Here is a 26,755-nt window from a genome sequence, read left to right on the forward strand (position 1 = left end):
CCAACGTCAATATCCTAGCCTCACTTTATAGAGAAATATTCCTTGATTCTTAGTACTGTAAGAAAGTCAAATGGGAGAGACTGGAAGAGAAAAGAGGATAGCTATCAACTAATTTTCATGAATCCTTGTTCATCCCTAGCAGCCATTAGCTCTACATCTTTATATATTCTGATTTTTATGAGGAAAATTAAAAGGAAGGATGGATTTTAATGTAGCTAATTAAAGGAAGGGGGTGTAATAATTTCCTTATACATGAGAATCTCATTGTTATGCTGGTATCCAGGGATTTGTACAAGAATGAATCAATAAATAAGGTCAATTTAAACATACCTTGAAAATGCTTTCTTTCAAAAATATAATAAAATTTTTTGCCCTATCATATACTTCAGTTGTCTAATAGGAGCTCTCATCGATTTAGTTACTCCTGCCAAGGGTACAAGATACAACCAATTCTTGCAGCCTTATCCTATTCATTTCCTCTCATAAATTCTCCACTGAGGGTCCATTTAAAATTGGGGGGTGGGTTGGTGGGATAGTGCCTTCTTCAAGGTCTTGTAAAATTTTATGTATATCAATACAAAATATAGGCTCACCATCTTTTATCACTAATTCTTGCTATAGGATAACCAACCTCCTTTTCCAGTAATATATATATCTTGAAAAATATCTTTTCTGCTTTTTTATGTTTTCTAGTCATCAATGGTAATATTCTGCTTCCCATTTATGCTTATATAATTCTCAAATGCCCTAAGAGTGACCAGATATGTTAATTCTTTAGAGATTATATGTTATTCCATGATTCATGACCATATAGCATCACAGGAAGTAAAATAGATGGATTTTTGCTTTAGAGAGAAGCTTGGGGGTCATTGAAAGACCCACACAGTTTCTCAAATGCAATCCAGCTTACCGTCTTCCTCCTATTCATTTATGATCCCATTTCAATGCCCATTTGTCATGGTTATCTAAGCTATATGTACTGATGGACCAGCTCAATGAAATATCCATTCAACCACTTAGTACAGAGAATAGGTCTTCTTTTATCTATTTGATTTTTCCTTTGTGGAAAATCAGGTCAAAATCATTTAAGTAGTTATGAATCTCACTCAGGAGGATGTAGTGTCAGCAATTTGGGGTGATTGATATAAGAACAATTACAAATGGGAATAACTAAAGGATTTCATCATTTATAGACCAACCCTCTTCCATTTGAACTCTGTGCTTTTTATCCTCCATGACAGCATCAATCACTTTAGATGAGTGCATGTCTTCCTATTTAATTCGTTGCTCAAAATTAATAATCAGAAAACTGTCAAAACTATCTCCACTATTACATCTGCCAAAGAATCTTGTATAATCTTCAGAAATGAATGGGAGATGTCTTGTTGGAGGATATGCTTTAAGGTAAATTTCGCTCTACCAAATCAAATGCTTTTTTTTGAATAAACAAAAAAAAATAGTGGAATTTTATATCCTTTGTGCCTGTCAGTCAATTGTATGATTGTAAAGATGCCATAGAATATAATTTGAAAAATTCTGCCTTATGTTTTCATCAGGGATACTCTTGACATGTGTGTGTGTAAAGTATTCTTATAAAGATTTGTGGAGTTGAAAAAGTATGTGTATGAAAATTGGTGGTGCCTGATGCCCTATTAATCATCTTTTCTTTGGTAGTAATTAAAAGATTATAACTCTAGAGCTGAAAGGGACCTCAGAAGCAACTTAGTCCACTTACTTTATTTTACAGATGAGAAAACTAAGGTCCAAAAAAGTTAAATGACTTACTCAGGGTCACAGACGTAGTAATTGTCAGAGACAAAATTTGAACCTAGGACCTCTAACTCCAGTGGTAGTGCTCTTTCTACTATACCACAATGGCTCCTTCCTTGATTTCTTTCTAATCATTCTGTATCTTTCCTGCTTTTATATATTTGAGAATCAATCTTACAAGAATTTAACATTTGTGTTATCTCCATCACCTTCTTTTTCTAAGGAAATCTAATCTAATGGCTCTTAGTTCTGCAGTACCATTTCTCTTTCTTTGTGTAGCACACTGGAAACTGCAGCGTGGTAGCTCCACTGCCATTGCCGAAGAGTTTGTTATGGAAATGGTGACAAATCTTTGCCATTTATTATCTTGTTTTTTTTTTCTTCCAATATCACATATAAACGATTTTGAGATGATTTGGTTAAAGTGCATCTCTTGCCAGGCTTTCTACAAAATCATTTTTATTTTATAACACTTCTCCATGTAATATGACAGTACTATCAATAATCTTCTATTATCCTCCTTCATATGATTTCACAAACAATTTTATATTCCACTATTTTCATAGGTTCATATCTCACTGCTGATATTTAATACCTGTATGACCTTTGGCAAGTCACTTCATTTCCCTGGGCCTGAGTTTCCTTATCTGTAAAATAATAGGATTGAGCTGGATAGTTTCTGAGATTTTTTCCTGTTTTAAATCTATATTTTTATGTCTCTATGAATCTGTGAAGTTCAGATCAAGTAATGAGACTATCTGTATCCATGAGAAACTAAAATTTATCTTAGGCCACTCTTTTTTCTAACTCTATTTTTAGATGTATTTTGTTTTATAGTGAGGGAGATAAACAGGTGGAAAATGGTTTGACCATTAGTGTAAAGAAATCAACCCTCTAAAAAAAGATGCTATGTTAACAAACAATCAGAAAACAAATGTTTTATCTCCAATGAAAACATTTATCTATTGCTTAGATTGGCAATCTCAAAACTCACACTGATGAGCTTTTTAACAATCAATTTGGGCTCAATGTTCTTCAGACTCTGAAAATCCAATAACCATCTCTACTCTAGCCTCACACCAGGACAGATACACCTAATTCTTAATACTACAATTCCAAGATCTTGAACTTGGAACTCTAACTTGGCCAATATTTCTCTCATTCCCTCACTGAAACTGCTCTCTCTTCTGAATTCACTTGTCTCACCTTGGGGTCCCTAGCTAGCTTTTTATCGCCCTTTCAAATTTCCTTCTAGCACCTCAATCTCATTTACCTTGTCTACCATGTCAATACACAATTCTGCACTATTTTAGTTAACCTCACTTCTTTAGAAAAGCATAAACACTTTTCTGCCTACTTCCTTCCTTGGTTCCTCTTCTTCTCCTTTACCTACTAAATCCAATGATCTTTAGGCTCTCTCTCTCTCTCTCTCTTTCTCTCTCTCTCTCTCTCTCCATCTCTCTCCCTCCCTCCATCCTTCTTTCTCTCTCATTATATATGATATATATATAAATACACATACATACATACACACATATATATACACACATACATGAATATGCATACGTGTGTATGTGTGTATATGTATACACATATATGTTCTTTTCCCTTGATGAACTCATCTACTCCCAGAGTTTCAATAATGAACTCTACATAGCTTACTCACAAATTTTATCTCTAGTTTGAATCTCTCTTTCAAATCTCTTTCCTCATTTCAAATGCCCATTAATACCTTTACCTTGATGTCTTATCCATTATTTCAAATTCAATATATACCAAATTAAAATAATTTCCCAAAATAGAATCTCTTCCTTATGAGCTCCAATTTCTATAGACAGGACTACCATTGTCCAAGTCACCCATTCCTAAAACTTCAGCCATCTTCTCTTCCTTTTCTCCACTGATCTCAATACGTAGTTACTGAGTTCTATCAATTCTACATTAACAATATCTCTATAATATGTATGTCCTTTTTATTTTCATTTACACTACCACTATCCTAGGTGAAAAATCCATACTTCCTTTTACCCAGATTGTTATAGTAAGCTAGCAGGCTCCTAAGTGGGCATCAAATTCACCATATAAATGATTGTCAGAACAATTTTCCCAAGACACAGTTTTGACCATTCCTTTGTTCAAAAACTTTCAAAAGTTTCCCACTATCTACTAAATAAAATCCAGATTTATGTCCTGGCCCCAAACTACCTTTCTAATCTTATCCTTCACACTCCCCTGTATACACCATCACAGGTTCCAGAAAAATATTACTTATTTGACATTCCCCTAACATGCCCTATGATTTTCTATTTCATTGTCTTTGCTTATTTCTTTCTCTACATCTAGATTTTTCTCTCTCCCTCACACATGACTGTCATCTTGACTGCCAAAATCCCTCTATGTCTCAAACCAAGCTACAATGTCATATCCTCCACAAGTTCTTCCCCAATTTTCCATATGGAAGTGGTCTCTCCTTTTTCTTAGTTCCCATAGTACTTGACATGTAGCTCTTCTATAACATATGTTACAAACTGCCTCTTGGGTTTTTCCCCATTTTGTAGATCTGGAATTTCCCTATTAAACTATAAGTTTTCTGAATGCAAAGATTATGATTTATCTTTGTGCTCACCATACCACTCATTAAAGTATCTATACATAGCAGGTAACAACAGTTTGCTGATATTAAATACCTCTTGAATCACTGAATGAATTATAAGTAAGTAAAAAAAAATGAATTTTAAAAGAGGGGCTTAATATCTAATAATACATGGCTGGCAGAAAAAAATGATTAAACACTAAAGTAGGTTAATGAGAGTTTATGAAACTTTGTCCCTGAAACTCTTCAAGAATGAGATGTACGGATAAAGGCCTTGATTTGTATATTTGAGGCAAAGTTCAAGATTAAATGACTCCTTCAAATCTCTTCTAGACCTGGGATTCTGTAATCCTCTACTTTTCAAATGCAAAACCCCACTGAAAACAGAATTGTTACTTTAAACAATAAATATTATTGGCTCACATTATGCTGATATAAATATATGATGTAATAGACAAGTAGAATTTTTTTAGACAAGTAGAATTTTTCTAATTTACCAATTTTACCAATTTTTATTGGTAACATTTTGGAGGCTGAAACACAAACTCAACCATTCCTCAACTGATAAATGGTCAAAAGATATAAAGAGGCAGCTTTCTGAAGAAGGTATCAACGCTACCAATAATCATGTGAAAAAATACTCTAAGTCACTAATAATTAGAGAAGTGTAAATTAAAACAACTCTGGGGTACCACCTCATACCCATCAGACTGGCTAAGATGACAGGTAAGGAAAATGACAAGTGCTGGACAGGATGTGGGTAAAGAGATACATTAATATACTGTTGGTAGAGCTGTAAATCAGTCTTGCAGTTCTGGAGAATGATTTGGAACTATGTCCAAAGGGTTATAAAATTGTGTATAACCTTTGATTCAGAAACACCACTACTAACTATACATCCCAAGGAGATCAAAGAAAAAAGAAAAATATAAAATATTCATACCACCTCTTTTTATGGTGGCAAAGAATTGGATATTGACTCATCAACTGAGGAGTGGTTGAACAAATTAATGGTATATGAATTTGGTGGAATACTATTATGTTATAAGAAATGAGGAAGTGAATGGTTTCAGAAAGGCCTGGGAAGACTCAGGTGAATTAATGCAAAGTGAAGTGAGCAGAAATGAGGAGAACAAACTACATGGTAACAGAAATACCATAAAGATAATCAATTATGAAAGGCTTAATAACTCCTATAAGTATAATAATCCAACACAACACCAAAGGATTCATGTTGCAAAATTCTGTCTACATGCAGACAGAGAACTGATGGACTCAGAGTGCAGAGCGAAGCACGTTTTTTTCAGTTTTTCTTGTTTATTTTTCTAATACAGCTCATATGGAAACTGGCTATTATGAAATATGTTTTGCATGGCTTCATATGTATAATGTATGTCATATTTCTTGCCTTCCAATGGGTAAGGAAGGAGGACGAAGGAGGGAAAAATTGTAACTGAAATTTTTTTTAAAAGAATCTAATGAAAAAAAGAACTTAAATTATTACACCTGAAACTCCAAACCAAATTAGGTACAATTTGCTTTCTTACAGTATATAATAAATTCAATATTTTTTCAAAGCTAGTAATCTCTAGTGAGAAATAATAACAATTACTGTATTTTCTGGCTCTTGTACTATCGTATAATCCCAAAGTCGATTCTTATCATTATACTCTCCCTTCCAACCCACATGGTCGTGCATTGACCTCATAAGTAATATGCATGATTTAGTCTTGATTTAATGAAAACATCAAAAATGAAATAAAAGCACTGAAAGAAAATCAGGAATAATTAGCTCAGAAAATGGTGAACATTATTCAAAAAAATAGAATCCCTGAGAATCATAACAGGCCAAAGAGAAATCAATTACTCAATAATACTGCAAGAAATATCAGAATAAAACCAAAAGAATGAAAAATATTTCCCCCCCACCCCATCTAAGGTATGTGATATAAAAAACAACTGACCTGGAAAACAATTCAAGGAGATATCACTTAAAATTATTGAACTTCCTGTAAACCATGATTTAAAAAAAAAAACCTGGATAATATACTTTTAAAAATCACACATGAAAACTACCAAATCAGAGGACAAAGTAAAGATAAATGGAAAGAATCCACCAATCACCTCCTAAAAGAATTTTCTTTGATTTAAATTTAAGTCCCAAAATAATTTAAGTTCCCCAAAATACCACTGTCTACAAGAAGTCTTTCTTCATCTTCCTTTAATTCCAATGCCTTCCTCCTGTTGATTATTTCCAGTTTATATTGTATGTAGCTTGTTTGTACATAGCTGTTTCCATAGTGTCTTCCTCATTAGACTATGAGCCCTTTGGGAGCAGAAATTGCCTTTGGCCTCTTTTTTTTTTTAATTACCATTTCTTGTGTGCCTAGCACATAGAAGACACTTAACAAATGTTTACTGACTGACTACTTAAATACTAGGCACTGTACTAGCACCTACTGATGCAGACGTAAAAATGAAACAATTCCTTTCTTCAAGATTATATCCTCCTGCATGTTTGTTGTATTATTCTTTAACACTATGAATAAGTTTGATGTTAAAGAAGATCATGTGTATTTTGTAAACTCACCCATGGACAGGATCAATAGTTATGCCAATAGGAATACCAACTCCAAGAGAGGTCCCATCATCGGTAATCAGAGATTTTCTGTACCTTGTTTCACCTTGAAGTGTTAAAACCTGTAATAGAAAAACATAACACAAAAAGCAATAAGCAGCAAGAAAGCATACATATCGTTACTAACTCATAAAACATAAACATAGATGGGTAGAAGTTCTCATCAGATCAATGTAGTGGTTTAGGAAGAGAATAGGATAGTATGGCTGAGAAATAAAATATGACAGGCAAAGTAGAAAGGGTCAAGTGACATGCAGACAAAAGCATATAATTGTGTACTTCAGGACTATGAGAAAAGAACTCTATCAAATAACAATACCAGAAAAAGAAAAATCATTCACTCAAATGTATTCTCTAGTTCCCTTAAAACTTTTTTTAAGAGAGAAAATTCTTAAGAAAAAGTATTTTTCACTGGACAAACTTTCAATATTATAACCAGAAGGAACATAGCTTCAGAAAGGACCAAAAAAAAATGATAATCTACATAAAAAAAATTTTTTAAACTTTACTCATCTTAAGATCTAAAACACACTAATGCCATGTCACAGATTGTCAGTACTAATTCAACTGGCCACAATATTATCACCTGTAATGTATTACTAAACTAAATGCACATGGAGGCTGATCTGAGTTGTGGCAAATTCTTTACCAAATCAACACCTAGTCTAATAGGTACGATAGAGTCACTATGGTCTCTCAAAGGAGAGAATCATTAGTCTCCAAAAGTCAGGCAGAGTTTATCAACATGAAAGATTGGACCCCCAAAAAAATACTTCCAAGTTTTTACTGATATAAATACTATTTGGACTTTATCTGGGAAAGTTGAGGGATAATGACAGTAAATGTTTAAAGAATATTTGAGAAAGCAGACAACAAAGAATGAAGCATGTGGTAAGGCACACTAGAGACTGGGATTCTTGACCCAGCTCTACTGTGTGAACCAAGGAAGCCACCTAATTCCTGTAAGGCATTGATTTCCTACAAAATGAGGGAATTTCATGATCTCTAAGTCCCATCCTGCACCAGCATCCTTTCACTTGAGGAGTTTTGCCACCAAAAGTGCATCAGTGGAAATCCACAGCGTCTTCCTCCTCATTTTATTTCTCAGCGTACTATCCTATCCTCGCCAAGCCACTAGACTGATCCAATGAGTTTCCCTTCTTTCAGACTCTTAGGGCTGCCAAGAAGCCTTTCATTGCAACAAGTCTTTCATTTCCCAAAGTCTGTGATTTACTTTGTTCAAAAAGAAAGCCTCTTTTCCTTGTTTTTCCACATGGATGAGGTTCTCCCTCTCTCATGCTTTTCAAACTCCTTTAGTTGCAAAAATTCCTTTCAGAGGACAGACATACAGCTACCCCTAGTGGAAACCTGTGTGTTCCTTTCTTCAGCACTTTTATTTTTACATTGAAATTAAAGAACTATCTTTATGTTTTAAAAGAGAGACAAATAGGAGGAAAAATGACCTCTTTTTATTAATGAAATTAATGTAATTTATTAATAAATTTATTAATAAAATTAATGAAATACATCGACAAAGAGCAGCTTCACTTACAAATAAATCAATGCTATTTAAATCCTTCCCAAAGGAAAAAACAGACAAAAGGCACCCAAATGTCTAATGTCATTCTTCCTAAAGGACTTTTATTGATAACACCATAAAAATATCAGACAAATGCTGATGTTGAGGGAAATTGAGGGAAATCAACCTACATCAAAGTTAATTAAATTTTGGATGTAATATTTTTTTTGTTTATTTGTACATTCATTAAATCACTCAAGAATCAAGGTCAACTTAAAATCTTTTCTTATATAGCCAAATGACTGTGCTAATATTCTGCATAGTGAATGTCTATATTTTATTCAGTACTTCCCATTATGTATTCCTCAAATTGGTTATATTTCATCTTGCTTAATTCTATCTGGTTTTATACTATTGGAAAAGATAAAGATATATTAGTATATCATGTTTTCTTCTTACTGGGTAGTCACTAATTTACTGTGGGTGAGTTGTGTTGCCTTAGTGTTATTACAAGCTCTACTTGCAATGTCCCCTTCCTTTTTCTAAACTTACTTTGGGATGAATAGAACTCAATAAGCCACAAACCCAAAGAGTTGACAATTCATTCTTGAACAGCATCCATTAACCAATGACACATAACAAAATAAATCATTTATTCAGGATTTTTATGAAAAATTATCCAACTTAATCACCATCCATTTGGTTCCACATGGATATAAACAAATAACATTTCCTTCTCCACTCAGTATAGTCATATATCGATTCAGTAGCTTGAGTTGCTTCTGAAATTAGTCTAAAGGCTAATTAATGCTTATTACATTCAAGAAATCCATCAAAAGAATTCGGAGTTCAGATTCAGTTTCTGTTCCCAAACTAAGGCAGTGACATCCAATACTCTGTCTCAAATCAGAAAGGTAATATTTGACTTTTAATTAGAACTAAAATGAGGAGAAACAGTAAATACTCAGGAAGAGAGAAAGCAGTAATAGTAATTCTTTCAGAGAATTCATTTTCTCCAATAACTCTGAGAACTTTAGTCTCCATACAAACAAAATATTCTTCCTCTTCTCTTCATCTCAGTAATGAAAGGAAGGTGGGGAACAAGCATTTATTAAGTACTTACTATACTCCAGGCATTGTCCTAAGTGCTTTATTAATATTATGTCATTTGATCCTCACAATTGTGGAAGACAGAGGTTAAGTGACTTGCCCAGGGTCACGTAGCTAGTATTGAGGCTGAATTTGAACCCAGGTATTCCTAACTCCAGCACTCTAGGAATGAGTTACCTAAATGCCTTAGTATATTTCTTTTTCAATAATTTCAAAATCTACCTTATTATTTTAATTTATTTTTAATTTATTATTTTTCTAAATGATATCGCCATATGGCTAGAGAACCAATTTTTTTTAATTCCTCATTTCAGGAGCAAGGCAGAGAGCTGCCAGAGTACAGAGAACACTGGACTTGGAATCAGAAAGATCCAAGTTCAAATCCTTCCTCAGAAACTAGCCTTGTGACATAAGGCAAGTCACTTAAACTTTCTGTACCTCAGTCTCCTCATCTATAAAGTGGGGCTAATAATAGTACCTACTTCATAGGGTTAGAGTGAGGACCAAATGAGTTAACATGTGTAAAGTATTTCATAAATCTTAAAGCATGTTTTATATATATATATAAAACATGACATAGATAGATAGATAGATAGATAGATAGATAGATAGATAGATAGATAGATAGATAGACAGACAGACAGACATAAATGCTAGCTATAATTTAGAAAGGATTGTGGAATAAGTACCTCAATCGAATGTGTTCGAGGATTGGTATAATAAAGATTTCTAGAGATCCAGTCTAAAGCTAGGCTTACTGGAGATCCCAAGACAGATGCAGGAGCAAACACTGTTCTGTTGGTGCCATCTGATTTCACTCTGTGAATTTCACCCTTAGAAAAAAAGGCAAAGAAAACGAGACAATTTCAAGAACAGAGACTCTTTTTTTAATATAACATTTGAGTTTTTCCCCAATTGCATGTTAAAATAATTTTAAATTTTTTCTTAATTTTGAGTTCTAAATTCTATCCCTTCCTCCTTTGCTCCCTCAAAGAAAGGGATTCTTAATGAACATGCCATTTCCTACCAAATACTTTAATTGTCTAACACTTTATATATTTGATGCAAAAGTAACAATCCTTATATGTTTTTTCATTGGTGAATGTCCCTGACTGCTGGATGTCAAAATCATGCTTCTGCCAATGTCTCATCCTAGAATTTCCCTTATTACCTAAGACCTTGCCCTGGAACATCAAATCTCCTCTTCAGCCTTCTCAACCTGGAATATCCCTGTGTGCGGCCAACCCCTCATCCCATTGGTCAGTTGTTCCTGGAATTTCCATTCTATGGAGGGTCTAAATTAGCCTTAATTCCTCTCCCAACCCTGAGTCTGGTTTCTGGACTTCAAAACCATGCTACCAAGCTGGGCATCTCCATTTCCACCTTTCCTCCCATTTTTTGGCTACTTTTTATGTGTGATCTTTCCCCATTAGATTGCAAGCTTTTTGGAGGCAGGGACTAACTTTCTCTCTGCTTGTATTTTTATCCCCACGATTTAGTACAGTGGGGATGTGGCAGTGGATGTGCCAGTTAGCCTGGCACATAGTAAGCACTTAACAAATATTAGTTTCCTTCCTTCCTTAATACTGGTGACATAACAAAACTGATTTTTAAATATATGGACTTAAATATATACGCTCCCACTTGAAGAGAGTGAGCTAAAGTTAACTATAAAGATATTTCTTCTTTTTGACAAGAATAATGATCAAAATGAATCCACCAAAGATGTGAAATGTGAGACCCGGAAACTTGGTCTCAAGAAAGTGGCTCCTCATTCTGGAGCCAAGGAGCCCCAAACTGTGTCTCACCTCTATCACCTTCTCTTACTCAAATTCCACTGGGGGCACGTGATAGCAGGTGATCTTGGGCTGTTCTTTGTTATGTTGGAAGCAAATGTATGGACAGCAAATAAAGTGAGGATATGAGAGAAACTGGGGAAGTGAGGCAGGCAGAAGTAAAACCTCAGTAACCAACTCACATCTAGAGAAGGAACTGGTCTACTATAGAGTGTGTATGAAAGTTGAGCTCAGGTTTGCTACACTCCCAAACCTGTCAGGGTGCTCCTGTCATCTTGTCCAAAGGATTCCTATTTATTTATATTATACTATTTATTTAAATTTATATTTAAATATCATTTCATAATTAATAACACTATTAATAAAAAACAAGATAATTAACTGATAATTGCTGAGAAGCATCCTATAAAAAAGTAAAGAATCACAGCACAAAGGCTGCTAAGTAGCCTCCAGGGAAATTCATGGTGCTATTCAAACACTTCCCAACATATGTCCATTTTCTTTCTCTTTTTTCTTCTTTATCTTACCTCTTTTATTTTCCTAGTTTTTTCTCTCTCTTTCTCTCCATTCCCTTCCTAATTCTTTTCTTCTTCCTTTCTCTTTTTTTCCCTTTTCTTTTCCCTATATTTTAGGTCTGTCAGTGACATTCAATGATATCAGAGTCATTGTTTAGCCCTAATTGGTGGCTCTCAGGGCAAAAGGTTGCTGACCCTTGTTCTGGGGCAATTTTATGCTTATACGTGAGCTTTTCAATAAGACACAGGCTGATGGGTACCAGACATTGGCAGGCAGTAGCAGATTTTATAAGGGAAGCAGTGTTATGTGGTGGGAAAATTATTGGCATTAGTATCAGAAGACCTGAGCTCAAGTCTTAGTTGTAACACTTATGAGGTATGTCACCATGGATAAGTCATGGAGGCTCTCCGTTTCACCTTACTTATTTGTCAAATGAAGATAATACTTGGGTTACCTGCCTCACAACATTCTTGGGAGGAGCCTCTTTGTACACAGTACCATAGATATGTGAGATTTTTTAAAATTAAGAACTGTATTTTGAAAAGTAAAATGACAAATGTTGGAGGAGATATAGAAGAATTAAGACACTAATACACTATCATTTTGAGTTGATTCAATCGTTCTGGGAGGCAATTTGTGCTATAAAATCATGCATACTCTTTGACCCAGCAATACCACTCCTAAATCTGTATCCCAAAGAGGAAAAAAAAGCAAAAAGGAAAAGGACCTATATGTACAAAAATATTTATAGTAAGTCCTTTAGCAGTGACAAAAAATATGAAATTGAACAAATGTTCATCAACTGAAAAATGGGACATGATTATGATGAAATACTATTGTACTATTACATGAAATGATGAACAGGATGCTCTCAGAAAAAGCTGAAAAGACTTACTTCAACTGATGCAAAGTGAACTGAGCAGAACTGGGAAAACAGTGTACATAGTTACAACAATATTGTATGATGATCACCTGTGAATGACTTAGTTATTCTCAGAAATACAATGATCCACAAGAATTCCCAAGAATATATAATGAAAAAGGTTAACAAAAATGTTTTCTTCCATGAATTGAAAATAAAATAAATTAAAAAAAAAAAAGAAAAATGCCATTCATCTCCAAAGAAAAAACTGATGGAGTCTGAATATAGATTGAAGCATTTCTTTATTTTTCTTGGGGGTTTTTGTCTGATTTCTTTCACAACATGACTAATATGGAAATATGTTTTGCATGGTTATACATACATAATCTACATCAAATTGCTTTCCTTCTCAAGCAGGGAGAGGGAAGGAAGGGAGAAAATTTGGAACTCAAATTTTTTTAAAAGAATATTAAAAATTGGTTTTAGATGTAATTGACTAAGAAGGGGAAAAGAAAAAAAAGTCCTTCAAAATCTGGGCAGGGGGGAACCAACTATCATTTCATCCATGAAGGAAACTCTCAGGACAAAATTCACTCCACCAATGCAAATCTACAGCTTATTGTCTAAAAGAGCTGCCTTACCTACAGTGCTAAGATATTAAGTGGCTTGCTCATGGGTTACAAAGATGGTGTGTGTCATAGTGTAATCTTAAACCCAAGTTCTCTTGACCACAAAGCTGGAACATAATCCACTATATACACTATGCTGCTTTTCAGCAATATAATTATGTATGTCCAACTAATCAAGAGATTTGCTAATTTCATCCACTTCTGCACCATTTCATCAGTTTCCAGAATACAAAATATATTCTTCTCATAAAGATATTGTAAGTGACCTTAGACATTCCCTAAAATATAATACTCACTGGATTTTCAACCCAATAGATGAACTGCTCTGACTCATCAAAGTCAGCATCATAACCATTCTGTATCCCCGCAATAGGAACCATGGCATCGTTGGTTTTCTCCTCAGGATTAAGGGAGATTCCATAAATTATATTTGTTCTTACAGTTATGAGGAAGGGGTGTTCATCTGTGAAAATAATATGACATCAATCAGAATTCTATTCTAATATTCTCTGCTATTTAGAAAAAAGGAATACAACAGGCTGTTAAATTTTTGTAGGATAAATTTTCACTGTAGCTATAAAGGCAAAGCACAAAAAATATTTATCCAAACAATCACAACATTATACAAGGGTTAATAATGGATCTTAGTAGGGTCCAGTACCCTCAGTTTTAGGGGCCCTAAATTTTCCTTCTGATCTTAAAGATCCAAGGGTTTTTTCACTGTTCTACATGCAGGGGAAGCAGAGGACTGCAGAATAAAGACAGGATCTGAAATCAGACAAACTGGGTTTGAATCCTGTTTTGACCACTAATCACCTAACTGTGGGTAAATCCCTTCACCTCTCTAAGACTCAGTTTCCTCATCTGCAAGATGATAGAGTAAGATCTCCAAAGGTCTCTTCCAACTCCAAAACCTATAAAAGACAGGCACAGCAAGTTTTCTATAATAAACCATTCCATGCTTGATGAATTTCAGTTCAGTTTCTGTTTCTTAAATAGCTACTAGTTTCACAGAGTCATCAATCCAGAGTCAAGATGGCCCTCAGTAGTCATCTATTCCAACTCCTTCATCTTAGAGATGATGAAACTGAGACCCAGAGAGGGAAAGGACTTGGTCATACAGGGAGTAAATGTTAGAGGTAGAATTTGAATCTAGGCCCCCCACCCCCCAATTCTAGAGTCAATGCTCTTTCCACTGTTGTTCAGTCATTTTTCAGTTGTGTCTGACTCTCCATGACCCCATTTGGGGTTTTTTTGACAAGATACTGGAGTGACTTGTCATTTCCTTCTCTAGCTCATTTTACAGATAAGGAAACTTAGGCAAACAGGGTGAAGTCAGTTGCCTCAGGTCACATAGCTAGTGAGTGTCTGAGGCTGGATTTGAACTTCAGGTCTCCCTGACTCCAGACTAAGCTGTCTACCCACTGGACCACCTAGCTGCTCCTTTCCACTGTACCAGGACACTAAAATAATACCTCACTTCTATAGGATCCTAAATCTAGAGGTAGAAGAGGTCTATTGTCTAATCCCTTTATCCTACAGATAAGAAAAATGAAGTCCAAGGAAGTAAAAAAAAAAAACCTGAGTCCATTCTGAATTTCTATGTCTGAATTATGGAAAAATGTTAAAGAAATTATGCTGTATTAGATTCCAAACATACAAAATTACAACCATGAAAGCTAATTAAGCATTGCCTAGTAGATATCTTCAGGAGAATTTCATTAACAAATAGGAATGATTTACATTTATCAAATTAACTATCTATATATAAATTTGTAATTTTAATGTTTTAAAGATGTTTAAAATGTATGTTCTCCACTGAAACTTAAGTATCCCTCCTAAAACTTTATTTATGCTACTAGCTCATAGATAATAAATTATTTTCAAAAATAATGAAAACTTCGGGCTAGCTTCTGTCCTAATTTTCGGAAGTTCCAAGCTAACAGAACATAGATGGAACTTTACAATATGCTTCCTTCGAAAGAAGGAAATAATATTAGAATGTGTTTTATGGATTTAATATTGGAAAACATGATTCTGTATTAGATACTGTTGTTCAGTTGTTTTTCAGTCATGTCTGACTCTTTGTGACCTCATTTGAAGTTTTCTTGGCAAAGATACAGGAGTGTTTTGCCATTTTCTTCTCCAGTTCATTTTACAGAAGAGGAAACTGAGGCAAAGAGGGTTAAGTGACTTGCCCAGGGTCACACAACTAGTGAGCACCATATTTGAACTCAGGCAGATGAGTCTTCCTGATTCCAGGCCCTTCTATCCACTGAGACAATTAAATGGCACAATTACACGCAGCTCATGATTATAGACTTCCATCTTCACTTTTACCTCATAATCAGTGAACTTGGAAGGATTCTGCAGATAAATAACTGTTCTAATTTTATGTTCACATTTAATTTAGGTCTATTTTTTCCAGTATTTTGCAAAATTATACTCATTAAGTTAAGCAAAAATATTTTCTGAGTAACTATAATGACTAAAAATAGACTATCAGAGTACCCCTGAATTTTTTGTGGAAGTATAGTAATAAAAAAGTAGGCCATAGCCTAAAAATCTCAAAGACATGATTTTATTGTTATATGCTGAAGTTCAGATATGGATAGAGAATGAACCTATTATTTCATTGGTGCTGGGAACTCTCGGATAAGGAGACTTCTTCTACCAATATAGTCTCCACTTTCTCTGAAATTTATCATTTTAGAGATTTACTCAGAGCACGGTATCAAACTCAGATAGGAATGGATCGTTAATCTGAACATAAAAATCCCTGTGGACAAATAAAGTTACTTACATTCTATTGTATTTTTATTTATTTTGTTAAATATTCCCAATTTAATCTGGTTCCTAGAAAGTATTGTGGGCCCATGTAGCCTGACTGTTCATATTTGACGCCTTTGGCCCAAAGCACTGAGAGACTGCAATTTGTCCAGGGTAACATAGTCAATCAGAGGAGGTACCTCAACCCAGGGCTTCCTCGTATCAAGGTCAGCTCTCTATCCATTATACCACATTGCCTTCTGAATTTAGAACTGGTAAAAGTCTTCAGATCAAAGAGACAAATATTTGTTATCTTGCATATTACAATTGTCTATAGTTACTACAATCAAAAAGTGTTTCCAAATTCTACAAGACTTTTAAAAAATCCTTGCAGAACCAATCTCCAAATGCCTAAGTAAGCAACTCTCTTTTGGCACAGTTCCTACCCATATCTTAGGATAAGGCTAAGTCTAGTAATGAGAAAACCTTTTCATTTCTCCCTAATACCACTGCAATTCTCCTTCTTAAAATATAGTCATTTCCTGTCTTACTATTCATGTTTTGTTTCCTTCTTGTACAATTGTCCACCTTCTGTCTGAACCACTGATGACCCATTATGTCCTAAAGGGCAAACATTTATAAAACAGTAAATGTGGCTTTATCCATTGTTACAATTACCAAAAGATTAGGAAGTTGATTTAAAGAAGAGAGGAACACTGGGAAATGGCAGTGATTCAAGCAGTAGGTGGGACAGTGAAGGCAATGGGAGTAGTATAAAAAGTAACATTTGCAAAATAAGGAATTAGATTTATTGAAACCAACCATATACATAAACTTCATATAGACAAAGAAGAAGAACCAAACTAGGGGGAATAAGAAGTTGGGAGTGGGAAAGAATTGAATGCCCTGGGATCATCACAGTGCATTCTAGCTAAGGGTTTCACAGAATTTCAAGACTGAAAATACATAATTTATTTTTATGTGTAATGACATGTTTCCTGTTAATATGAGTGGTAATAGAAGCAAAAGTGATAGAAAAATTTAAATATGAACCCAAGAATGACATTTAGTGTCCCAAGTAGAGGTCCTTCATGTTGGATACATTATCATATGATGGAAAGAATGCTAGATTTCAAGTCAGCAGACCCAGATTCAAATCCTGTCTCTCCTGTCTCTTATCTACTTATTACCAATATGACTTTGGGCAAGTAATTTAACCTTTCTAGACTTCTCTTCCTCTACTGAAACACAGAGTGTTCTACATGTCCTCTCAGATCTCTACCAGCTCTAAATCTATGATACTATAACTCCCCAATACTACTAGTCAAAAGGCATTGCTTTTTTCCCCAGGAGAGAATGAAGAAGTTACTTGAAATGATCAATTCAAATTATTTGTCCTAAGTCTCTTTATAAAAGGGTTAGCCTTACTTTTAATTAACACATATTGAGGTCACTCAGAAGCTAATTTGTAATGACTGAAAAGTTTCCATCTCAAGAAGTATGTCTGGATCATAGAAAAAAATCACCAGGTCATATGAAAATCAACAAAAGATACAGTGGAAGAAGAATTAGCATCAGTCAATCACCATCTAGTTAGTCATTTTGGATATGCCAGTTTCCAGCACATAATTCAACAATATTGCTATGCTGAAAGAATCTGTTGTATCCCAAATGTGTATAGCTCAGTCTAATCTTTTTTGCTGGCAGACAAATTAAGAAATGTCAACAAGGATTAGGTTCAGAGTAAATCTCTGAAGAAAAATGGCAAATGTCTATGCTTTTGTAATCATTAGCAATAATTAAAACCTTTCACCATGGAAGGAACAACCATCATGGCGCAGTACTATTTCTTGATAAGCATCTGATTTTCAGTAAATCTGCCCTATCTGTATTATCTGAAGGTACCCTAAATTTACTGGTTTGGGGATTTTTTTTTCCATTTGGAAACTGATTTTAATTCTAGATTAGAGAACCCAATATTCATTTTAAAAAGAAAAGTTTAATCAATTGCTGTGGAAATAATGTGCCATTTGAAAATCAATCTTTAAGCTTTGTCTCTTGTCCTCTTTCATCACTGGTCAAATGCATTTATTTCATTTCATTTAGTGTATGCCCTGAGATTTGGGCTTTGTGTACACTTTTAAGTTTCAAAACAACAGAAAAGAAGGAGAAAAGGCAGTGTTTTAGTCACAAAGCACTTTTTTGACATTTTCTTGCTTTTTTCCCCAAAGCAAATTCTTCAAGTGGAACAATGATGTCTTTTCTTATTATCTTCTAATTCTCTATAGCACAAAGCTCTTTGTACAGAGGATGCTATGGCTAATGAGCATTGCCTATCCAGGTAAGGGAAATATCAGTGAGGCAACAGGAAAAGCAAGCTAAACTAATAGTGCACAATATTTCATATAGTGAAAATTCTGCATTTTACTTCTTAATTACAGACTTTAGAAGCTCCTATTCTTTGGCTTTGTCACAGTCCTACCTTCACCTGCTATATGAGAGAAAAGGTGAGCCAAGAAATGACTCATTTGCACGCACACCCATAGCATCACGTCCAGAGGTAATAGGTACCATACAAGCAATTTGTCTCATTTTGATGCAAGCTCATCCAATAAGATTTATTGAGCATTTGCCATGTGTAAGACTGGAGAGGGAAACAGCAAGCCACTATGGTACCTTTGCCAAGAAAGCCCCAAATGGGATTATTAAACAAGAACAAATGTGTAAGGCACTGTGCTAGGCACAATGGATTTTTTTTTCTTTTCCAAACCTGTGATTTCATTTATGAAAGCAATTCCTGGTGTGGAAATTCCTTCTACCAAGGCAAATGCGCACCTGTTCCACCATTTCTAGTCTTAAAGACTTGCCCGAGGCACTGAGATGTTAAATAACTTTTCCAGGGTCACAAAGCCTGTATCAGGGGCAGGACTTAAACTCAGGTCTTCCTGACTCCTTGGCCAGCTCTGCCACCCTATACACTATATGCTATGCTATTTTCTTATTACAGCTGCACAAGATAACAAGAATAAAATGAGAAAGTCTTTGCTTTCAATTTTGTTTATAATCAGTCTGTATAGGGATCCAGTATGTCTTCACAGTTTATACCATTATTCTTTACGGATTATATTATGATTTTTTCATCCCTAGCTTCCTTGAAAATTTAGCTTATGTGTCACTTCCTATATGAAACATCTTCTGATCACCTGCCTCAACTGCGATGCCTCCCCAACAAAATTACCTTCTGTTTACTTTGCATGTGTCTTCCCTAATAGCAAAATGCTCCTTCGAGGCAAGAACTATCTCCTTTTCTTCCATTTTTATCCTAGCCCCTAGAACAATGCCTGAGTACCCCAATAGGTATTTAACAAATGCTTATTGATTTATCTATCTTCAAAATAGAGATTAAGTGAAGTAGTACAATATAGTAAAAAGAACACTAGGCTCTTTGGTTCAATTCAAAAATTCAACACACATTAATCATCTACTATATAAAGAGGCACTGAGGTCAGATCTGTGTTCTAATACCAACTATGCTACTCACAAGCTATATGACCTTAAAAGTAAGTCACTTTACCTTGGGTGTAAATGAGGCAAAATGAAGAGATTGGGCTAAATGTTCACCAAGGTCCTTTCCAGCTCTAAAGTCATCTGCATTTACAATCATAAGATAGAATGAGCACCATACCTCTCAAGCAATTGATAAAATCAGAAGAAAGAGTCCACCCTGAAGGACAAGCACAAGAATAAAACCTTGGTCCTGATGAAGAAAGCAAACACAGGTGGCTACAGGGGGCAGATGTACATGAATTTGTACCTGAAATTTAAAAAAAAATACAAATCACATATACAAAAATTGATATCAAATCTGTTTCCCATTTTCAAATACAGTGAATCATGTACGTTGTTCTCCTGTAACGTGTGCTAGGATGGCATGGTTTTTCTATACATATTCACATTTGCAAGCAAAGTAGGTTTAGTATCCATTTCACAAATTAACTGAGCTTTATGCCTGCCCCTTACTTCCTGCACTATCTTCCTCTTTCCCAGTGACAAATGCCTCACACAAGAGGTGAGGGGACAATATGACCAGCTTAACATCACAGAGGAAGCAAGTGCAGAGTCAGAAATGGAAGAAATAGTCAATGGGACACCCTGAAAAACCAACAAAATATGGCTGCTAATCCCTATTTATTTATTTGTCTATTTTTAGATTTAAGAGATTAACCACTAAGTAAATCTGTACCAAGAGTTGTTTTCTGTTTGCTAGATGTCTAGGATATTTACTCCCCTCCTGACATCTTTCATCCCAGCTTTGAAAACTTTAATAAAGTTAGAGTATTAGAATCACATAATCACCAGATTCATCAACCAGTTCCTCATCTGCCAAATGAGGGAACTGGATAAGATGATTAATATAGTCTTTTCCAGATCAAAATGCTGTAACTGTGCGTCATTGTCTTTCTTCCCTCTTCTTTGAGAATAGCAGTAGTGTGTATATTCTGACATTTGAATAGTGTTGTACACTCTGTATATGTGTATCTGTAGACCAACTGAATTATCTCCCTGGCCCATCAGAAAAGAAAACCAATGGACAGCATTCCAAATGTACTTCCCACCAACAAAGAGAATGATCACACAAACATAGGAGCATACATACAAGTAAGGGACACTGAAGCCATCAAAACCCTTCACTTTACCAAGGAGAAACCTGAATCTCAGAGAAGTTAAGTGCCAAGGGCACTCATGTACCAAGCAACAAGACTGAGGTTTGGACCCCAATACTCTAACCCCAAATCCTACACCTTCCACTGTACCTCTGTACTGCTCCACAGTACCACTGCTGCTAAGGTGATCATAGTAGCCTTTCTGTCTAACACATATAACTCAGCAAGTCAGAGCACATAACAAGACCAAGAGAATATAAGAAACTATTACTATATACTGGTTTCTCTTAGGCTACTCACAATTCTTGTCCAAACAAGAGGTTCATCATTTTAATGCTAAATAGAAGTGCTGGAAACTGGGAAGATGCAAAGAAGACAAGGGAGCCCATAGTTCAAATATTTACCAGCAAACAAATGATTCAATAGTAGTCTTATAAGTATTCCCAGAGTGAATGCTTTGCTTCTACCCACACCCCAGTCTACACAATTTAGCATCACTTACTAGTAGGTTGTTTAACCGGGTGCACAGCAACAATTCCCAGAGGCTGATGAATATTATAAATCATGACTGTTTGATTTCCTCCATGCCACTTGCTGGCACGGATGACTCGATGAGTATGGCGGTCAGTCCAATAAACAAAATCTTCAAAGAGACTCAAGGCATGAGGATGACGTAATATCTGCAAGGCAGGAATTTTCCAGCTATGAGTCCTTAATTGTGATAGTGAGACCCCATACAAAAATTAAAAGCAAGTCATCCAGAGTAGAAAACAATGCCTCTCTAATAAATTAGCCACTTTTAGACTTTTGTCACTTAATAAAAACAGAAAATACTATCATACTTTCTATGACTATCCTAAAATAATCATATCTTGCTTTGAATTACCTACATCTTTCAGATCACTTTCACATCTCTCATTTCAATCTCACAACACTGTTAAGTAAATTAGTCAGATTTCCTTATTCCCATATTACAGATGGTACCCTGAGGTATAAAGAGTTTAGGTGATTTGCCTGAGGTTTACATGGGTAGTTAGGACTCAGTTCCTAACCTACTGCTTTTTCAACTATACTATGTTACTTTTCATAGGTTCACATTCATTGGCTTGGGACAGCTTAGAGAAAGCCTTTGGTAAAGACAGGAAGGGTCTTCCAAAGTTCCAACAAATTGTGACTTTCAGATCTTCAGTGTATACTTAACAGCTAAACTGCATAGTTTTAGATCTCAATTAACTACAAGTCACTGAGAGCTCCTTGTTAAATGGAAAACAGTATATCACATTTTTAACTGGTGAAGTTAACTGCAACAGAATAAAATTTTTAAATGACATAAAGGTAAATTGATAAGCTCTTTATTTCATTATTCATTATTAATAACATAAAATGTTGAGAAAATACTAAAAAAAATGTGGAAGAAAACCTGCAGTTCAAGTAAGTAATAGAAGTGATTGATACTATCGATCCTACTCCTCTCCAAAATCCTCTCTCCTCACTCCCACCTGTCAGAATCCAGAGGTCCTTTCAAGATCCAGCTCAAATTCTATCTCCTTCAAGTGGTCTTTCCCCCCTCCAAAAAAATTTAGATTTATTTGATACATATTTTTATTTACTCTCCTATGTACTTGTTTCCCTCAATAATATATAAACTCATTGAGAAAACATTCTTTGATAGGAGTGTTCCTTCTCCCTTTCCCCTCTCCTCAGAAAATTACTTTGTATTTCTTTAAACATATATTCTATATCTATGTACATGGTATTTCCCCCAGGAGAATGTAGGGTCCTTGAGGGAAAAGATTTTTTGTTTTTATCTTTGCATTCTCAAATTTTAGCATAGTTTATGGCACATAATAGAATCTCAATAAATAAATACTTGTTGAATTCTGTGTTAGGGTATTAGCTAGTCACAAGTTTTTTTTTTCTCTTTTATGACTTACAATGGAGCATTATGGAACTGAAGGAGCTGGCTCTGAATTATTAGGTATTATAAAGTAGTCATATATATCAAAACTGCAGTGCATTGGTCCTTTTATAGAAAATCATAGTAATATCTATTAATTAGAAAACAAATTATAAAATTACACCACTAATTATTTTAAATACTACTTTATTAAAAGCTAATAACCAACTAGATTCAGGAAAAGACCCTCTTTTCTATTAGCCTCCCCAAAAGCTTATCTATACCTTTTATTTCTCACATTACAATACCTCTTGAATCCCTGGTCTGTTCAACACAACAGTATCTAGAACACTGAACAAGATTTGCTTGTCACATCACTTTGTACTATTTTTGATCCATAAGCTTTTTAATAATTCTTTTCATTGCCGTCTTACCAAATCACTGGCTACCACCTGTTGCCGATGGTTTCCATCATAATCACAAAAGTCAATGTAATCAAGATAGGCATCCATGAAGTAAAGTAATTTATTGGGGTAGTCAATAGCCAAGCCATTGGGCCAGTAGATCTTATCCTTGATGATAACTGTACGATTGGTGCCATCCATACTGGCCCTTTCAATTCGAGGATTTTTGCCCCAGTCTGACCAGAACATCAGATGTGCACTGTGAAAAAAAGCTGGTTACTGATGGTAGTAAAGTGGTCAAATATTCGAAATGATTGCCATACTGATATTTTTAAATAGCCATTTTCAATTCCAGATACAAGCTAAATCTTTATTTTGTTTGTTCATTTTACAATGCAAAACCCAAATCAAAAATGTAATCTGCTATCTGGGTATTTTTCCATTACTCTCTTGCCAGTGGAATACTTGATGACATCTGAGCTTTTCAACACTAATTTATCATTTATAGAACCACTGAAGCATTTCATTTTCTATGACTGAAGACAACCTTGTAGTTTTTCTAGCACAGCCCTTACATTTTTATAGATGAGGAAGCTGAGGCATGGATAGTAAAGTTAAATGATGTTCCAGAGTGCACCTGACTGGGTAGTAGCAGAGCCAAGCTGGGATCCAAGTCTATATAGTTCTTTCGACTATATCACCACTGGTTAACATTTACAGTTAATTCAAAAATTAAGAGATGTGTGAAATCTATTTGTTTCAGTTCATATTTTATAATGTTTAAGATAGGAAAGCCAATTTATAAACATTCATATTTATTCCTAAAGCATTTAGGTACAATACTTTCAAGTATTGAATTCAAGTATTCAATTGTCAAGGCAATCAGCTATAGGTAAATATAATCCAATTCTCCAAACAAATAGAGGACTGCGTAATTTTAATTCATGTAAAAAAGCTCTCCTGGTATTTTTGCAGAAATGAGATAATTTGTCCTTCTTCTTTAAGAAGGGGCACAAAAGAAGAATTTTTCCCTCTCTTTTATGACTTACAATGGAGAATTATGGAACTAGAGGCGCTAACTGTATATTATTAGGTATCATAAAGTAGTTCTATATGCCAAAACTACAGTCCATTGGTCCTTTTATAGAAAATTACAATAGTATCTATTAATTAGGAAATGAATTATAAAATTACACAACTAATCATCTTAAATACTGCATAACTAAAAGTTAATAACATATTATCTTCAGATAAAAAGAATAACAGTTTGTGAAAGTGACAGATTAGCTTAAAAGCAGCAACAAAACAACTTTATGCCTGTAACTCCCATGACTCCAAAGTTCTATGAAATCACCTCTATTTATAAATTAAATTGAAAAAAAACATAAAAAGCTGGGGATCATTTTAAACACAGCAACTCAGATATAAACTAAATCCTGTTATTGCTTCTTCCCCAACCACCCTCCACCCCCATCATAATCATTCTGAGATAACATCATTTTGAAACAAAACAAAAAAAAAATCTTACTCAATTCTGGGATCCAATACTAGTCCCCTTGGGTTTGTTACATTTTCACTAATCAGCACAGTCCTGTGGTTCCCATCCATTTTAGAGACTTCAATTGTTTCCAGAACATAGTCTGTCCAGTAAAGATTACGGCCTACCCAGTCTACTGCAATACTTTCAGTCACGGTGACACCACTGTCAAATACCTGTAAGAAAGGAGAGAGAGAAAGAAAGAGAGACAGAAAGAGAGAGAGAGAGAGAAAGAAAGTCAGAGAGAGAGAGAGAGGGAGAGAGAAAGATAGTAAATTCTCTGAGATGTAAAATATATATATACATATAGAGAGAGAGATTTTTATCTACAAATAATGTAGAAAAGATGGTATCTAAGTGAGGAAATCTTATAAAAGTGGCTCTTTTTAAATCAATCAATAAACTATAAATGTTAGTAAATATTAAATATAGTATAAATAAATATTAGAAATAATTTAATAAATATTAAACTTCTATTATGAAACATTGAGAGATATGATGGTGTTGAACTTTACTATATAAAACATCAGGCTGAATTAAATTAGTTGCTATTAAGCTCCTGCAACTAGGCACAAACTGTAACTTTTTTAAATTGGCATCTTTTTTGGTTACATCATACAGTTGGCATAGTGGAAGAAGAGAGGAGAGACAGCATTATATATCACTTCAAGAGGAAGCTTAAGAGTCAAGAAGACCTGAGATCAAGTCTTACTTCTGACCCAAATTAGCTGTATGACCCTGGGCAAGTCACTTGACCTGTCTCTAAGAATATTCGCTGATCTGCTTTGGTAGAAGGAGTTTCCTCATCAGGAATTCCCAATACCAATGAAATCACAAGTCCAGCCCCAAAATGAAAAAAATAGTGTAACACTGGAACAATAGGATACCTGAGATTTTGGAGTAAGTTTTGCAACAGATAACAACATTAAGGTATAGAGATACAATTTTTTCGTTCTTTTACTAATCCCTATTTTTGCCCATGCAACCAGAAGCTCTCACATTGAGCTAGAATACAGAATATGGATCTACCTTCTTACTTGCTCTAACTCTAAAAGTGTCACTCCCTTGTTGACATAGATATCCAGTCCCCAAGTACATGACCCAGGGCAGCACTTCTTAAATTGAGGGATCATGACCCACAGTTTAAGAAGAAATGAAGAGATCACGAGTGGAAAAAGTTTAAGAAGTCCCAGACTCTAGAGGGCATTTTAGAGTTATACAGGATAAAATGTCACCCTGTTTCTTCATGAATAAAGCAGAATAATATTAAGATGGCCCATAAAAATTAATAGTTGAAAAAAAACACAGGTTAAAATTACACTTACTACTTTTCGATCTGTTCCATTTTGAAAAGCACTCCAGATTTTATCCTGTCTTATATCAGACCAAAAGATCCGCCCACTGAGTGAATCAAAGTCAATTGCAACAATTTGCTCACCATCACGGATAAGCGAATAAATATTATGTCCCTGAGAGGTGATGTTGTCAGCAACTATTTGGTTCCGGCTAGCTACCAGTAACAAAAGATTTCCCGAAGCTGTGAAAGAATCAAAGGCAAAAATTTCAATGATTTTCACAGAAGGAAAAAAAATTCTTTTTCAAACACTTGATACAAAATACTTTCAATAGTCAAAGGAAGTAAAAATACAGAAATTGCTTCTCTGAAATCCTTTTATATTACTAAAGTTGATCTGAAGCATCTTTCACCATTAAAAAAATACATTTCGGTATTTGATGCATTAAATTTGCCAATTGAAAGTGACCTTTGTTCTGAATTCCTATTTAAAGCTTTGATATGGAATTTATATTCTGATCTGTCTTACTGAACACTTACTAGAATGTAAGTTTCTTGAGACCAGGGACCATGTCTTGAACATAGTATATGTTTAACAAATATCTGCGAAATTAATAGCTATGTATAAACACGTGGATCTTATATGTTAATACAGAAACCTTTTCAAAATTCTTCACACATCAAAGTTTCATTCTTTCTTTCAAAATTTATCTTTAAAAATGTTCCAAACCATTAACTGAAGGAGGATGAATAGGTA

General features: G+C 34.7%; 1 protein-coding gene across 2 annotated transcripts in view; it reads right to left on the reverse strand.

The window, feature by feature from the left end:
- LRP2 (LDL receptor related protein 2) overlaps window positions 1–26,755 on the reverse strand; it is a 253,428-nt gene that overhangs the window by 105,731 nt on the left and 120,942 nt on the right. For both annotated transcript variants that reach the window (XM_072612238.1, XM_072612237.1), the window contains exons 27-34: window positions 26,030–26,241; window positions 24,696–24,880; window positions 23,198–23,426; window positions 21,369–21,546; window positions 19,888–20,016; window positions 13,730–13,896; window positions 10,320–10,463; window positions 6,954–7,063 (exon numbers count right to left, since the gene is read on the reverse strand). In XM_072612238.1, the coding sequence (XP_072468339.1) occupies window positions 6,954–7,063; window positions 10,320–10,463; window positions 13,730–13,896; window positions 19,888–20,016; window positions 21,369–21,546; window positions 23,198–23,426; window positions 24,696–24,880; window positions 26,030–26,241 (1,354 nt within the window). The remainder of the gene's footprint in view (window positions 1–6,953; window positions 7,064–10,319; window positions 10,464–13,729; window positions 13,897–19,887; window positions 20,017–21,368; window positions 21,547–23,197; window positions 23,427–24,695; window positions 24,881–26,029; window positions 26,242–26,755) is intronic.

The sequence above is a fragment of the Notamacropus eugenii genome, chromosome 5, assembly GCF_028372415.1.
Source record: "Notamacropus eugenii isolate mMacEug1 chromosome 5, mMacEug1.pri_v2, whole genome shotgun sequence".
Taxonomy (NCBI): domain Eukaryota; kingdom Metazoa; phylum Chordata; class Mammalia; order Diprotodontia; family Macropodidae; genus Notamacropus; species Notamacropus eugenii.